The sequence below is a fragment of the Lolium rigidum genome, chromosome 4, assembly GCF_022539505.1.
Source record: "Lolium rigidum isolate FL_2022 chromosome 4, APGP_CSIRO_Lrig_0.1, whole genome shotgun sequence".
Classification (NCBI taxonomy): domain Eukaryota; kingdom Viridiplantae; phylum Streptophyta; class Magnoliopsida; order Poales; family Poaceae; genus Lolium; species Lolium rigidum.
This window is the reverse complement of record NC_061511.1, coordinates 69,136,701-69,151,673: the sequence shown is the minus strand read 5'-3', so window position 1 is coordinate 69,151,673 and position 14,973 is coordinate 69,136,701. Positions and strand designations below refer to the sequence as shown.

Genomic DNA, 14,973 nt, shown 5'->3' with positions numbered 1-14,973 from the left:
ACTAAAAAAACATGAATTTACTATCCACACAACCTAATGGACTAATGTAGTCGTTAAGAGTTGATCTTAGCAGCTATCCCTTCATCACTTAATATATTTAATCTCCTAGTGGAACTAGTGAACTTATCTTATCGACAGGACCATGCTGATGTTGTCATGGAGACTAGTCGAGATGCTCCTGGGCGGTCAATTATGTATGCGGAAACAGCACGTTCAAGTAGACGCCATAGTGATACCGAATGCCACAAAAAGTTCCGGTTGACACGGCTCGTCGACGTTTCCTTCTTTTACAAAATATATATATACCGGAGGTGTTCTAACAATTCAATTCAGACGATATGGCCAACATAAATAAATCGTAAATAAAAATAGTAAAGACTATTTAAAAAAAACAAAGTAAAGACTATTAGGTTGATTACTAGGCACTTAGACATCCTACAATTTGTATTCCACGGACCATATAGAGGCAGAAGATTCAAGTCATTCACTAATTAAGAAAAAAACCTACCTAGAACTCCATGAGACAAACTGGCTACTCCCCAAAACACAAGACCGAACGACCACACAAACATGAGTAAAAAAACGCTCCCAACACAGTACTCCGCCAGCACTCCAAAAAAAAAAAGATTCACACATCACCAACGTGCCCCCATCGGCCGGTTGTAGCTCGAGAAAAACACATCGGCAAGACAACGAAGACGACCACAACCATGATGACAGGCCAAGATGTTGAGAGTCATCCATCAAGCAACTGTGGACGCCTTTCCTATAAGGCAACTCTTGTTTTCTTCTACACTTGTTTCATTTCTCCTGCACAATGACTAGTCTAGGGCTATCGCCGCCCTCTTGATCTTATATCATCTGTCCTTTTCCTTCAACGGAAACCCAATCGTATTGCTAGACCCAGGGTTAGTAGCAGCCAAAGTAGCGAGAAAATCACAAATATCTTTAGTGACGAGAGACTTGGGCACATGTGTCAACTGACTTAGGTGAGAACGAGATCCCACTGTCCACATCGTCACTCTCCTCGATGTCTGGCTCCTAGCTCGGCGGTGAAGCTAGAACTAAATCTCAAGCAAGTCCACCGTCACTTGCAAGATGGACAGAGGCAGAACGGATTCCCCACACAACTCCTAAGCTTGGGTATGATTTTGCAGCACTGAAGCCATGAATGTCAAGCTAGCCCTCGCACTAGGGGAGAAATGACCATAAAGACGTGCTCCACTCTCGTCCGTGAAATCCACATCAGGCACAACCAAAAGACGCAACTAACCAAAAGACGCAACTCAGGAGAACTCTATATAACACATGCGGTGTCAAGGAGAGCCTAGCTAACGCAGGCTTAGACCACACCCAAAATACTCTCGATCATTAGCATCTAGCGTTGCATTGAGTCAACAACGCCACGTAGAGGCTGGACCGTCTCCTCAATCCGAAAGGAAGCCACGTCGAGAAGTTCATAGCGCAGCTGCTCAGCCTTTCCCTCCAAAGCGGACCGCAACTCTGTCGAGGCTACAAAGCCAACAAGAGCATAACGACCGATGCCCAGGTGGGAGCGAGGGTTCTATCTAGGTCCGCCCAATGCTTAGTGGCGAGTCAGGGCGACATGGACATAGCAGGGCTTCCGAACAATCTGAGTGGACGCCGCCATTGTGACACTCGCTGCCTGATGACCGTTCCCGAGGCACCGAGAGCACCTGAAGGCATCTCCGACAAGCAGCTGCATGATGTCTAGGAATGCCATTCCCCGGTTTCGAACTTTGTTTCAGGTTGCACGCTTGGGCAAGCGGTGGAAGCCAAGCACACGACCTCGGCTTCCACGTTATCTGCAGTGTAGGACAGAATGAATAGGTCATCCTTGATCATCTCCAAGTTCTCACTTCCGGTGATAGATGTCTGCATGATAACCCGACCATCTTTCCTCCCAGATCAATAATGCCAATAATGCCACACTGCCATAGATAGCAACCGAGAGTTCGTCTCGGCAACAATCTCATGCAGGTTTCAGCATATTCCATAGAATTTTCCACTAGCTTCTGGCCAACATGCCAACTCACACAAGAAAGTAGAAACACAAAGCGTATGCCGCTTAAGAGAAAACATACCATGTAATGCAATGCATGGTACGGAGTACTTCAAGAGTAGTAACAGTCAACAGCTTATAAAGAATCATACGGATCCGCAGAATTAATCAAATTGGGAATGACTTTTATTGGTCAGATCCACTGGTAGAGACTAGGGTTCTACCGGGTCTAGGACGGAGATTGTAAGGGTGGAAGTGAGGGCGGAGAGGTTGGAGAGCTCGGCGCCGGCGGCTGGGCGCCGTCGCGGAGGAAGGAGGCGGCGGCTAGGGTTGGTGCGGCGGGGGCACGGGGTCTCCCGTCTCCCTTCGGGAGACGAGACGAGTAATGATACTGAATATTGTCCGATTAATCTCGAAGGGATACAAGTGTTTATATAGGAGGACGGCCTCCTCTAAACCCTAATTTACTTGGGCTAAACCCCTAATTTACTTGGGCTAAGCCCATAACTAGCCACTAGTGGGCTTCCTGCGTGTATAGGTCAAACCGACCATAACATCTCTCCCCGCCTTCTCAAACAGCTCGTCCTCGAGCTGAACTTCTGGAAACTGCTGGCGGAGATCTTCAAGCTTCTCCCAAGTCGCCTCGTCCTCTGGCAGGCCTGTCCAATGCACCAAGACGTGCCAAACACCACGGCGCTGCTGGGCCTTCAACACGCGAGCCACACTCGCCGGGGCCGGCTCGAGACGCCCATCCGAAGTAGGTGGAAGAGCTGGTGGTGCAGAAGGAGGGTCGCCCCGGTAGGCCTTCAGGAGACCGACGTTGAAGACGTCGTGGAGGCGCGAGCCCACGGGCAACTCAAGGCGGTAGGCGAGCTTGCCGATGCGCTCCAGCACACGGAAAGGACCGGCGTAACGAGGGCCCAACTTGCGCCGGGAGCGCGGGTCCAAGGACTGGGTCGTCCGGTGAAGAAGGCGGAGCCAGACCCAGTCGTCCACCGCAAACTCCGCCTCGTGATGATGTGCATCATAGTACCTCCTAGCCAGCTGCTGAGCACCGAAGAAGTCGGCCGGCGCGCCTCGCCCGGTATCTCGTCGCGGGTACGCAGCAGGTCATCCGCCGTCTCAGTACGGGCCGTGCCAGACGCATAGGGAAGCATCGCCGGTGGTGGCCTCCCGTAGACCACCTCAAAGGGAGTAGTGTGCAGCGCGGAGTGGTAGGACGTGTTGTAGCAGTACTCAGCCCACGCCAGCCAGTCCACCCAAGCTCGTGGACGATCCCCGGTGATGCAGCGCAGGTACATGGCGATGATCTTGTTGACGACCTCGGACTGGCCGTCCGTCTGAGGATGAAACGCCGTGCTCATGCGGAGCTTCACGCCCGCCAACCCAAAGAGGTCCCTCCAGACGTGACCCGTGAACACCGGATCACGATCACTGACGATGGAGGACGGAAACCCGTGGAGGCGAACGATGCCGTCGAAGAAGGCGCGTGCCACGGACACCGCCGTATAGGGATGGCCGAGGGCGATGAAGTGCGCGTACTTGGAGAAACGGTCGACCACCGTGAGGATGACGGACTTGCCGCCAACCTTCGGCAGCCCCTCGATGAAGTCCATGGAGATGTCCGCCCACACCTGGGATGGCACGTCCAGGGGTTGCAGTAAGCCCGCCGGACGGAGCGTCTCCGTCTTGTTCCGCTGGCATGTGACACACGCTCGCACCCAGTCTCGCACCAGGACGCCATCCCCTGGAATGTAAAAATCAGCGCGGAGACGGTGCAGGGTCTTCTGGACGCCCTCGTGACCTGCAGAATGCGCCAAGGACAAGGCCTGGTGGCGCAGGTCTCCATGATCCGGCACGAAGATGCGGCGCCCATGGAGGAGTAATCCCTCGTCCAGGCGCCAAGGCGCGGCCAGCTCGCCGTCGGCCAGGCGCTGGCGCAGCTGCTGCGCATCCGCGTCCTCGGCAGTAGCGCGGCGAACCTCGTCGATGAAGGCGAAAGATGGCCCGGAGTGGATGCAGAGGGCCGCACCGACCGTGGGCGCTACCGCGGCGGGACAGGGCGTCGGCGACTGTGTTGAGGCGGCCGGGGCGGTACTCGACGGTGAAGTCGAAGCCGAAGAGCTTGCTGATCCACTGATGCTGCGGCACTGTGGAGAGGCGCTGATCCAGCAAGAACTTCGAGGCTGTAGTGGTCCGTGCGCACACGGAACGTCCGGCCCCAAAGATACGCCCGCCGGTGGCGCACCGCTGTACCAGCCCGATCAGCTCGCGCTCATATGCGGCGAGCTTGTGGTGGCGCGCGGCGAAGGGCGGCTGAAGAAGCGAGTAGCCCCTCGCCCCGGTGAAGGACGGCGCCGAAGCCGATGCCGGAGGCGTCGCGGTCCACCACGAACGGCTCGTCGAAGTCCGGCATGCGAAGAACGGGGCCCGTCGTGAGTGCCCACTGCAGGGCGGCGAAGGCCGTGGCCGCCTCCTCGTCCCAGGAGAAGGCGTCGCGGCGAAGCAGGCGCGTGAGAGGCGCGGCGATGAGGCCGAAGTCCTGGATGTACCGCCGGTAGTATCCCGCGAGGCCCAAAAATCCGTGAAGAGCTCGCGGCGACTGGGGCGTCGGCCAGGCGGCGACTGCGGTGACCTTGTCCGCGTCCATCGCGACCCCGTCGGCGGAGATGACGTGGCCCAAGTACGCGACGGAGGTCGTGCCAAACGAGCACTTCAAGCGCTTGAGATGAAGACGATGCGCTCGAAGCTCGTTGAAGATGATGGCCACGTGCTGCAGGTGCTCCGCCCAGGATGCACTGTAGATCAAAATATCATCAAAGAAAACAAGCACAAAGCATCGTAAGTAGGGGCTGAACACGTCGTTCATCAGGGCCTGGAAGGTCGCCGGCGCGTTGGAGAGGCCGAACGGAATCACCAAAAACTCGTAGTGGCCATGGTGAGTGCGGAACGCCGTCTTGGCGATGTCGTCCGGGTGCATGCGCACCTGATGATAGCCCGAGCGCAAGTCGAGCTTGGTGAAGAAGCGCGCGCCATGCAGCTCGTCCGGGAGCTCATCCACGACGGGGATGGGGAACTTGTCCTTGGACGTGACAGTGTTGAGGGCGCGAAAGTCGATGCAGAAGCGCCACGTGCCGTCGGCCTTGCGCACAAGGAGCACGGGGGCGCAGAACGGCGAAGTCGAAATCCGGATGATGCCCTGTGCTAGCATGACCGTCACCTGGCGCTCGAGCTCGTCCTTCTGCAGCTGGGGGTACCGGTACGGCCGCACGGCGAGCGGGCGCCGTGTTCGGCAGCAGGTGTATGCGGTGGTCACGGGGCCGCGAGGGAGGGAGGCCCCGCGGCTCGTCGAAGAGGTCGACGTGCGCTGCTGCGATGAAGTCGGCCGAGGAGCGGGTGCGCCTCGTCAAGCGCGGCGGCCATCGGGTGGAGCTGCGGGGATGCGCCGGTGCTGCCCAAGCCCGTCCGGTGAACACGGCGGCCTCCCTCGCCCCAGAAGATGAGGGACAGCACGTCGAGGTCCCAAAGGATGGGGCCTAAGGTGCTCAGGAAGTCGAGGCCGAGGATGAAGTCGTAGCAGCCCAAGTCGATGCCGACGTAGTCGATGGAGAATGGCTCGTCGCCTACGAGCACGGGAACCTGTCGCGCCACGCCCTGGCACGTAAGACGGTCCCCGTTGGCGACGGTGACGCTGTACTTCTCCGATCCCGCCGGGCTGGAGAGCGAGGCGGCGCATGGCGGTGTTGGATAGGAAGTTGTGCGTCGAGCCCGTGTCCACCAGCGCAGTGAGACGCTCCCCATTGATCGTCACCGGGAGCAGCATCGTCTTTGCCGTCTTGATGCCCGCCATAGCATGAAGAGAGACGACGAAGGCGGACGCGTCGACCGGCGCGTAGGTCGTGACACCGGCCTCAGTGACGGTGGCGGCCGCGAGCTCGGCGGTGAGGGCCTCCACGTCGGCGTCGTCGACGGTCTCCAGGTAGAAGAGGCGGGCGCACGTGTGGCCCGGCGCGTACTTCTCGTCGCAGTTGAAGCACAGCCCCTGGCGGCGCCGCTCGAGCTGCTCCGCAGCCGTCAGCCGCTTGAAAGGGCGAGTCGGTGCAGGAGGGCCCGCGGGCACGGCGGCCGGCGCGGCGGCCGGCGCGGGGCGCGGCGGGGCGGTGGGCGTCGGGGCGGGTCGGAGCGCGGGACGAGCACTGACACGTTGCGCGTAGACCTGCTGCATGGCGATGGCGCGCTGCTCGTAGGCCTGTGCGTAGTACATGGCCGTCCGCGGGTCCGCGAGGCTCGCGCATCTCGACGTCGACGCGGATGTAGTCGGGGAGGCCGCCGACGAAGAGATCGGCGCGCGCGCCGCGCCGAGACGCCCGGGGCATGGCACGCGAGCGCCTGAAAACGGTCGGCGAAGTCCCGGACCGTGGTGGTGAAGGCGAGGCGTCCCGGCTCGGCGAGGCGGCTTCCGCGTAGGGTCGGCCCAAACCGGCGGAGGCACGGGTCGCGGAAGCGCTCCCGGGACGGCATCCCGCCCTCGTCCTGCTCAAGGGCGTAGTACCAAGTCCGCGCGGCGCCTCGTAGGTGATAGGAGGCGATCCACGTGCGGTCGGCGCCGAGCGTCCGCCGCCCCCGAAAGAACCGCTCACACCGGTTCGGCCGGTTCGGAGGATCGGTGGCGCTCGTCGTAGGTGGCGAACTCCGGCTTGGTGAAGCGGGGCGGCTGTTGCGCCGCAGGCGGGACCTCGGGGGTGCCCTCTCGGCGGCCCGGGTTGAAGAACGTGCTCGCGGCGAAGGGGGCCGCAAACCCGCCGAGACCGCCAAAGGGGTGGGCGGGGCTGCTGAACCGTCGTCCGCGCCGCAGTCTGAGTGTAGACGGGCGACGCGTCGATCCATGTGGGAATTGGCGAAGGCGATGGCGGCCACCACGCGGGGCGACCGTTGCTGGCGGCGGAGGCGGGCGGTGGAACGGCGGCCGGTGGGGGCGCCGGGTGCTGGCCGGCCTTGATCTCCGCGAGCTCGAAACGGATGGCGCGGAGACTGTCGGCGAGGTCCACCAAAGTAGCGGGCAGGAGGTCGAGGCCCGTGGGGGCGGCGGCGGCGGCTCCCTGCAGCGCGTGGGTGCTGGTCATGGCGGCGGCGGTGGCGGTGGTGGTGTTGGTGGCGACGGCGGACGTGGCGGCGATGGGGTCGACGGGGGGGCTGTTGGAGCCCATGAGACCTAGGCAATCTGATACCAAAGTGGTAGAGACTAGGGTTGTACCGGGTCTAGGGCGGAGATTGTAAGGGTGGAAGTGAGGGCGGAGAGGTTGGAGAGCTCGGCGCCGGCGGGCTGGGCGCCGTCGCGGAGGAAGGAGGCGGCGGCTAGGGTTGGTGCGGCGGGGGCACGAGGGTCTCCCGTCTCCCTTCGAGAGACGAGACAGTAATATACCGAATATTGTCCGATTAATCTCGAAGGGATACAAGTGTTTATATAGGAGGACGGCCTCCTCTAAACCCTAATTTACTTGGGCTAAGCCCCTAATTTACTTGGGCTAAGCCCATAACTAGCCACTAGTGGGCTTCCTGCGTGTATAGGTCAAACCGACCATAACATCCACCATATCAGCATAAAGCATGTTCTTTCAAAGTTTACCGCTGGGACTTGCCCTTGCTAACATACTGATAATTAGAAACTGCAGACCAAGGGTCAGTGCAGTGAAGATATTTAGGATGCTTGTGGGCTGAGGCTAGTATACAACCTATCAATTAAATCTCTAAGTAAAACTGGATAAATAGGGGAGAAGCATGCCCTGCTACAAGATGACTTGCGAAATCTGCATATAATGGCTGGCATCGGCAAGTAGCTGATGAGCAGTTTTCACCTTCCAGCAGGATCAAATACTATTTGCCCTGCTGAAGATTGCCAGTGACCATGATTGTATTCTAGAGCAAGCACTGTTTCTCACCCAGATCTAGTAATGCCAGAATGTTGCACTTGCACTATTGAAGTACTCAATGCAAATTATACACTACCACGAAAAGCAGAGGCATCCGCATCTTTAAGCAAAAGCACATAGCAGAATATAATAACAAGAAGATGGAGGGCAACAATAGTAATACAAAGATCGGTGGAAGGATCATATAGATCTACCAACATTATTCAACTATAGTTCTACATGAATAAGACAACAACTCTTCAGCCAAAATTATGATAGGAACAATCTGCGGATAAGACACGAAAATTGAAACAGATACAGGCGACTTGTTCAAATAAATTAGGAAAAGTAAAAATAGATGCTGATGACACAAGTAACAGATGCTCTTCTTGCCAAGCTAATAAGCAAACGATGGTTCGCTGGGCCAGATGCTCCGGTAGATGGAGGCAAGTACTGGGACAAGACCCACCAGCGCGATCTGTACCTGCTCTGAGGTGCTTGTCCTGACGGTGATCTGCCCACTCAGCTTGTTGTTCAGCCCAAGGCGGACCGCCATCTTTGAACCCCTTCCGATCGAGAACTGGGACTGCAGGTTAGCGCCAAGGGCAAGGTCGCGGCGCCACTTCATGAGGGACAGGCCCAATGTTGACAAGGATTGGCCAATTGGATAGTCTTTGTCCTTCAAGCGCATTTCCAAGTTAGCTCCATAAGCAGTATCCCCTTGAGCTCGCATTGCTCCTGTACTTGCCACTAATGCCAGCCTCTTACCAACAGAGAGCTGGTCCTCAACCTTCAGCCCAGTTGCCACAATGTCACCCAAGAAAGTCACAGAGAATCCTCCAGTAGTCTTGTTCTTCTTGATGCTCTTGAATTTGGTCTCACCACGAAGAATATACGCAAGCTGCCGCCCAACAGTCTGGATGTCAAAACCAGCAAGGGACGACGCATCCTCTCCATGCTTTGCTGAGATGGAAGAATCTAGATGGATGCTAAATTCCTTCTTGTCCTTGGTAACCTGAACTGCCACAGTACCTGGGAACTTGCTAAGGAGAGCGAGGGACTCTTCAACACTTACTCCATCATAACCGCAGTCATGATCCCACCCATGTGCATCTAAAACAGGCCTAGCAAGGACAGTAGAGGTTGGTTCCAGAAAGCGGTACCGGTATGTCGGATTGTCACAATCAAATGAAGGAGGCAGCACCATGTCAGGTAAAGGGACTGAAACATTTTCTGGAGGAGGATCCTGATCATTTTCTCCTGCAATACTAGCATACCCATAAGCGTCCATATCAGACTTGCCCCTCTTCTTCATCTCCTTCAACCTGCGGAGCTCGTCCTTCCACTGTTTCTTCTGCAGAAGTTTGACCCTGTAGTCATACTCGTCAAAATAAGCATTCTTCTGCTCTTTTGAGAGCCTTGCAAGCTGAGATTTGGTCAAAGGCTTGAAGGGAGGAAGCTGATCATATTCCTCTTCATCTTCATCTTGTTCTATGTCAGAATACTCATCCAAATCAATATCAGAATCTCCTTCATTACCACCCTGGTCAGGGGAAAGTTTCGGGTGAGCTCTTGACTGCAAAAGGGAGGATAGCAGGAAAGGAAGCGGCGGGGAACGGAAGCGGAACCCAAAAAGCTTCCCGGGAGAAGGATCCTGAAGCTTCAAAAGTGAGTTGGCTTCTGATAATATCTTTGAAGAGTAGCACAAGAGCAGCATCTGGTGCCTCCAACTTTGCCCATTTGGAAGCACTTTCTGACCCTCACGGTTCTTCCGGCAAGAAGGGTGGTTCTCAACAAGGGCTACTGGGTTCATCAGTCGCATATCCCCTGCTGCCTGCCTGATGGATTGCTGGATAATGTGGGATCGCTGTGCCATTAATACCTCATATGTCATAGGGGCACCGCTAGGGCCTTCAGGAGGAGCAGAAGCAGCATGGGTGAGAGCAACAATAGCGTTGAACCATATGGAAGAACCAAGAACAGCAGTGATGGTTTTTAGAAGAGGCAAATCATTGAGATCACGACTCAGACTATCAAGACGGTCCACATATAGAACAATATCTGGCGGACATCTCTTGGTATATTTCTTGACAGATGCGAGAATTTTTCTGTTGTTTCCTTGGTCCATCACATTGGGCCGAAGGCCCGGTGTATCGATGATCCGTATCTTCACACCATCTACATTGCCGACAATTTCCCGTACACTGGTGGTGGCTGCACCAAAAGCATCAGTTTTGGTCTTCTCTTCACCAAAAATAGAATTTATAGTTGCACTTTTGCCAACCCCAATCTTTCCTAAGACAAGTATGTTGCATGAGAAGCTCAAATCTTCTGTTCCCTCTGCTTCAAGCTGTATGGCTTTCTTCCGTGCATTCTCAAGGCTGAAAGCTCTGTTTGTTTGCCTTCCATGTCGGATACCCTCAGCAAGGCTCAGACGGTACAGCACTTGTGCTGCCACTGTTTCTTCAGGGGTTGCCCCCAATTTATACACAAGACGCAGAAACTTTACACGGATCAACTCAACCTTGTCGTGCAATTTCTTCTCCTCCTCTGTCATCTCGTCATTAGGCTCAGCAGTCACTGCTAGCTCAGAGGGGTTGAAGAGGTTTGACCGGGCAGGTTGTCGTGGAGCAGTTGGCCTCAAAGATGGGGCTGACGAGCCCAGACCAGCAGGTCTATCCATGGAAAAAATTCTAGATCCATCTTGCGAAGAAACTGTGATGTTTCCATCAGGGGATGCACCAGTGGCTGCTTTAAGCAAGGCGGCTAAGGCAGCAGAATCAAACCCCTTCTCATCATCATCCTCATTATCGTCGTCATCCTCATCATCCTCAGAATCATCAAGCACAATCTGTCCATCCATGCTATTAGTGTACTCTCTTGAACTGCTCAAGCCAGACACAGGACTGCCACTGGAGGAACCTTCCCCAAGCTCCTTCATGATCTGCTTCGCAGCTTCAGAATTCTCTATGATTGCAACTCGTGCAGGACTCCTATCAAAGTTCACCTCGTCATCGTCCTCATCACCCTCATTACCACTCATGTCTTCATCATCAGCTGCAGCTAAAACTATCTCGTCATCAACAGCCTCTACTTCACGGTCAGAAACATCTGGAGCACCTTCATTCTCCTCACCGCCCTTTTCTTCGTCATCATCTGCAGCTACAGCTTTCTGATCATCACCAGCTGCAGCTACAACTATGTCATCATCACCAGCCTCTTCTATATGGCCAATAACCTCTGCAGCATTTTCATTCTCCGCAACATCATTGTTTTCCTCGATAGGTTCTGGAGCCAACTCTCGGGACAGGATAACATCAGTGCCGCCAGCAACAACACTCTCAACGTTTGTCGGCTTCTCAACACTAACATCTTCCACAGTTCCACTAGTAGCCACCTGGCCCTCAGCATTTTGTGCATTCTCATTACTTTCATTAAGCACAATGTCTGAGGTGACAGGGGCAAGCTTCTCTGAGATTCCCAAGTCACTGTCGTCAATAACCTGGTTTGGATAATTTGAATTGTTTAAATCCCCATAATGTCCCTATAAGCGGAAGAATTAAATTTGGCATGCCTACTTACCACATGGCTTACATCGCTTTTTGGCTCAGGCTTTGCCGCCTCATCTTCCACATTAGTCTGGTTTCCAAAGCTACTGTTGTCAGTAACCTGCTTTGATTCATGTGATTAGATCAAATCCCAGCTAGTGTCAACACCAGTAGCAACAGAATTATATTGAACATGCCCACTTACCACTGGACTTGCATCATTCTCTGACTCAGGCTCTGCTGCCTTGTCTTCCACATTAGCATGGTTCTCCAAGCTACTGTCGCCAACAACCTGCTTCATGACAAATTGAATTGTTCACATCCCTACTACTGTCGACACTGCTAGCAACAGAATCACAAAGAACATGGCCACTTACCGATGGCTTTGTCACCTCATCATCCACATTAGCATGGTTCTCCAAGCTACCATTGTCAATAACCTGCTTGGGCCATTTGAATTGTTCATATCCCTCTACTAGTACTAACTCTATGAACAATAAGACTACTTACCACTGGATTTGCATCGCTCTCAGTCTCAGGCTTCGCGGCCCCGTCTTCCACAATAGCATGGTTCTCCATCGCTGTGATCTGGTTTAGGTGAATGGAATTGTTCACATCCCCACTAGTATCATCAATAGTGAAAAATAATTTACTGAGGATGCATGCTTACCACTGGGCTTGCATCGCTCTCTGGCTCCGGCTCTGCCGCCTTGTCTTCCACAGTCTCCAATGATGCTTCTGGAGTTTCTTCACCTCCCAGCGACACCGTCTCAACAGGAGCATCAGCCTCGCCACCCAATTTGCCATTAGCTTCAGCAATAGGAGCCACCTTATCCTCCTCCGTGCTCCTGGTGGAAGCCGCAATCTCTTCCTGGCTGCCGAACTCACCATCGTCTTCACCTCCAGCGACCACCTCTGCATCCTTCAGTTTCTCCACAGACAATTCAGCATCAGGTGCCGCCTCGCCGACATCCTTCACCTCGGAAGTCGCGCTTTCCTCCGGTTCATCAACCAATTCACCCTTATCCTCCGCTACGGGTGCATCAGGGGTAGGCAGGGAAGCATACCCCTGGCCCAATTCGGTGCTGTCGGAGGGCGCCGGCGCCAGCGGAGCAGCCTCCGCATCTCCCGCCTCGGGTTCCCGGTCCCCAGACTCCTCCTCGGCTGCCGCCGCCGCCGCCGGCTCGACCTCCCCATCGCTTTCCTCTTCCGCATCTCCTACGGCTGCTTCCGCCTCCTCCGCCTCGACCGCCCCGTTGTTGGCCTCCGAACCAGCGAGGCTCCGGTCCTTCCCCTCAAATCTCACCTCCTCGCCGTCAATTCCTCCGCCGCCCACCTCCGCCGCCGCAAGCTTGCTCCCCTCCGCCGCCGCCGCCGCCGCCGCGACCTCGTCCCCGTCAGCACCCGGGGGGCGCTCGTCGGCCGCGGGCGCGACTCGGGCGTCGGTGGTGGCCATGCTGCCGCGTGTTGCTCCGGCCACAAGCAAAGCAGCGGTGGAAGTGGCCGGATTCCGTCGTCGGAGGTGGAGGTGGAGGTGAGGAGAGGGGAGGAGAGGATAAGGTGAGGGTTTTAGGTTAGGGAAGGCTCTTATTTTATCTCGAGAGTATATATAGGTCAATTCGATTTTGGGTTTGGACCTGGCGTGGCGTGGAATTCCGGGACGGGACGGCAGCCGTCCAGGCGCCAGGGGTGAGATGAGGAAGCAAGCAATGGGCAAACTTGGGAGGTGGTGGGTGATAGTGTTTTTCAAAACAAAACAAAAAAGTTATTTTTAGCTTTCACTTGTTTTCAAATTTTCTAACATATCACACCTACTTTTAGATTGTTTCATTTTTTATTTTTTTAGCATAATGAAGAATATTTAGAAAATGCCCATGATATTTAAGAGAAAAAATCTATTGCTCTGATATAAATTGTTAGTATTAGATATTGTGCAAAATATAAAAAAAATATGTATACGTATATATTGCAACATAAATATATTAGTATATCTTCAGTTAGAGTAAATGGTAAAATATCTTGCATACTTTGCACTATATGCTTATGAATGTACTGTTATTTGAAAAACTGGATGCTAATATACATTATCAGTGCTACTACTCATACTATACTACTACGCTTTTCTTTTTGATATGTGATGATTTTTTCACATGGAAGATGCCTTTCCGTTGGATCAAGCAAAGTGACCAAGGAACACAGAGAAACAGCAAAGTTACTTAGGTTGTATCCAATGCAATCAAAAGAGAAGCTTCAAAAGTTGTTCCCAGCACGGTAAAAATGAAGCCTGGGAGCACCATCAACATTCACCATATAAATATTTTAATAAGGTAATAAGAGATAGCACATAATTAAGCTACTACTTCAACCGACATGTCATACTAATCAAGTTCACCCTACTAGTGGATTAATGACGAATGAGGGTAAACAAGTGTACTCCCTCCGTCCTCAAATAAGTGTATGTTAAGATATATCTTAAGTTAAACTTTATTAACTATAAACCGCCTTCTATGAAAAGTAGCATTATTATGACACTAAATGAATATCGCTAGATTCGTCTTGGCATGTATAGTTCAATAATATTGCAATTTAATGTCACATATATTGCTATTTTGTGTAAAATATTGGGAAAAATCTACTATGCAAAATAGGGGGTAAACCAGAGAGGTTGCAGTAATGTAGTGAGGATGATAACCCAGATGGAAATTTATTTGAAGTGGTTTTGACCATCAGATGAAAGACGGACAAGATTTGTATGAATTTCAATAGAACCAGCTCTTTGGAATTTTTTAAAGAGGCAAGATAATATTTTGACTTTAAAATATCTTACTTGCTTATATTAGCATAGTAGAATTTTCCCCAAATTATTTGACATCAAAAATTGCAAGAAATGGCATATATACCATTAGCATGCATTTTGGTAAAAGGAAAAAAAGAAAACAATTTTCTAGAAAATACTTTTGGATGGAAAAGAGATGATACAACCTATGAGTCACATTTCCTATTGATAAAAACTAGTGTAGTTAAAGTAGAGAATAAAAAAATAGGGTGTGATGGAGTTGGAATTTTTTTGGAGGGAACTCCAAATTTTGAAATCTTGATTTATTGCCATACTAATTTGGATTAAGTTTTAGAGGTTAGATTAGGCCATTTGCCTACTTGTGGTTAGAGATAACCAAGTATTTCAATCATAGTCACGAGGAGTCACAGACACATAAGCAAGTGCAATTCAAAAAAATAGAACTAATAGACAAACCAATAAGTAGTTGTTGATCAATTGCTCAAAGATGATCATGTCATGGTAGGTTTAATAGAGGTTTTAAATAGGGAAGCAAAGCTTGGGCAAGATTTTCCAAAAAAAATAGTGGAGACAGGAACATCTCCTAACTTTATAGGCTTTTCAAAAGTGTTTGAAATCCTCTTGTAAAACATTTAGAATATAAATGTTTGAAAAGTCGTGTGATCATACCAACTTATAGATCCCTATAGGTTTTAT

The 14,973-nt window shown here is 52.6% G+C and overlaps 1 protein-coding gene across 1 annotated transcript; it reads right to left on the bottom strand.

The window, feature by feature from the left end:
* Window positions 1–8,260: 8,260 nt before the first annotated feature.
* LOC124708977 (translocase of chloroplast 101, chloroplastic-like) lies at window positions 8,261–13,065 on the bottom strand. Its single transcript, XM_047240614.1, has 6 exons — window positions 12,151–13,065; window positions 11,991–12,068; window positions 11,858–11,920; window positions 11,686–11,772; window positions 11,515–11,601; window positions 8,261–11,434 (listed from the first exon to the last, which is right to left on the bottom strand). The coding sequence occupies exons 1-6, from the start codon at window positions 12,934–12,936 to the stop codon at window positions 8,330–8,332; spliced, it is 4,206 nt and encodes a 1,401-aa protein (XP_047096570.1). The 5' UTR covers window positions 12,937–13,065; the 3' UTR covers window positions 8,261–8,329.
* Window positions 13,066–14,973: the final 1,908 nt, after the last annotated feature.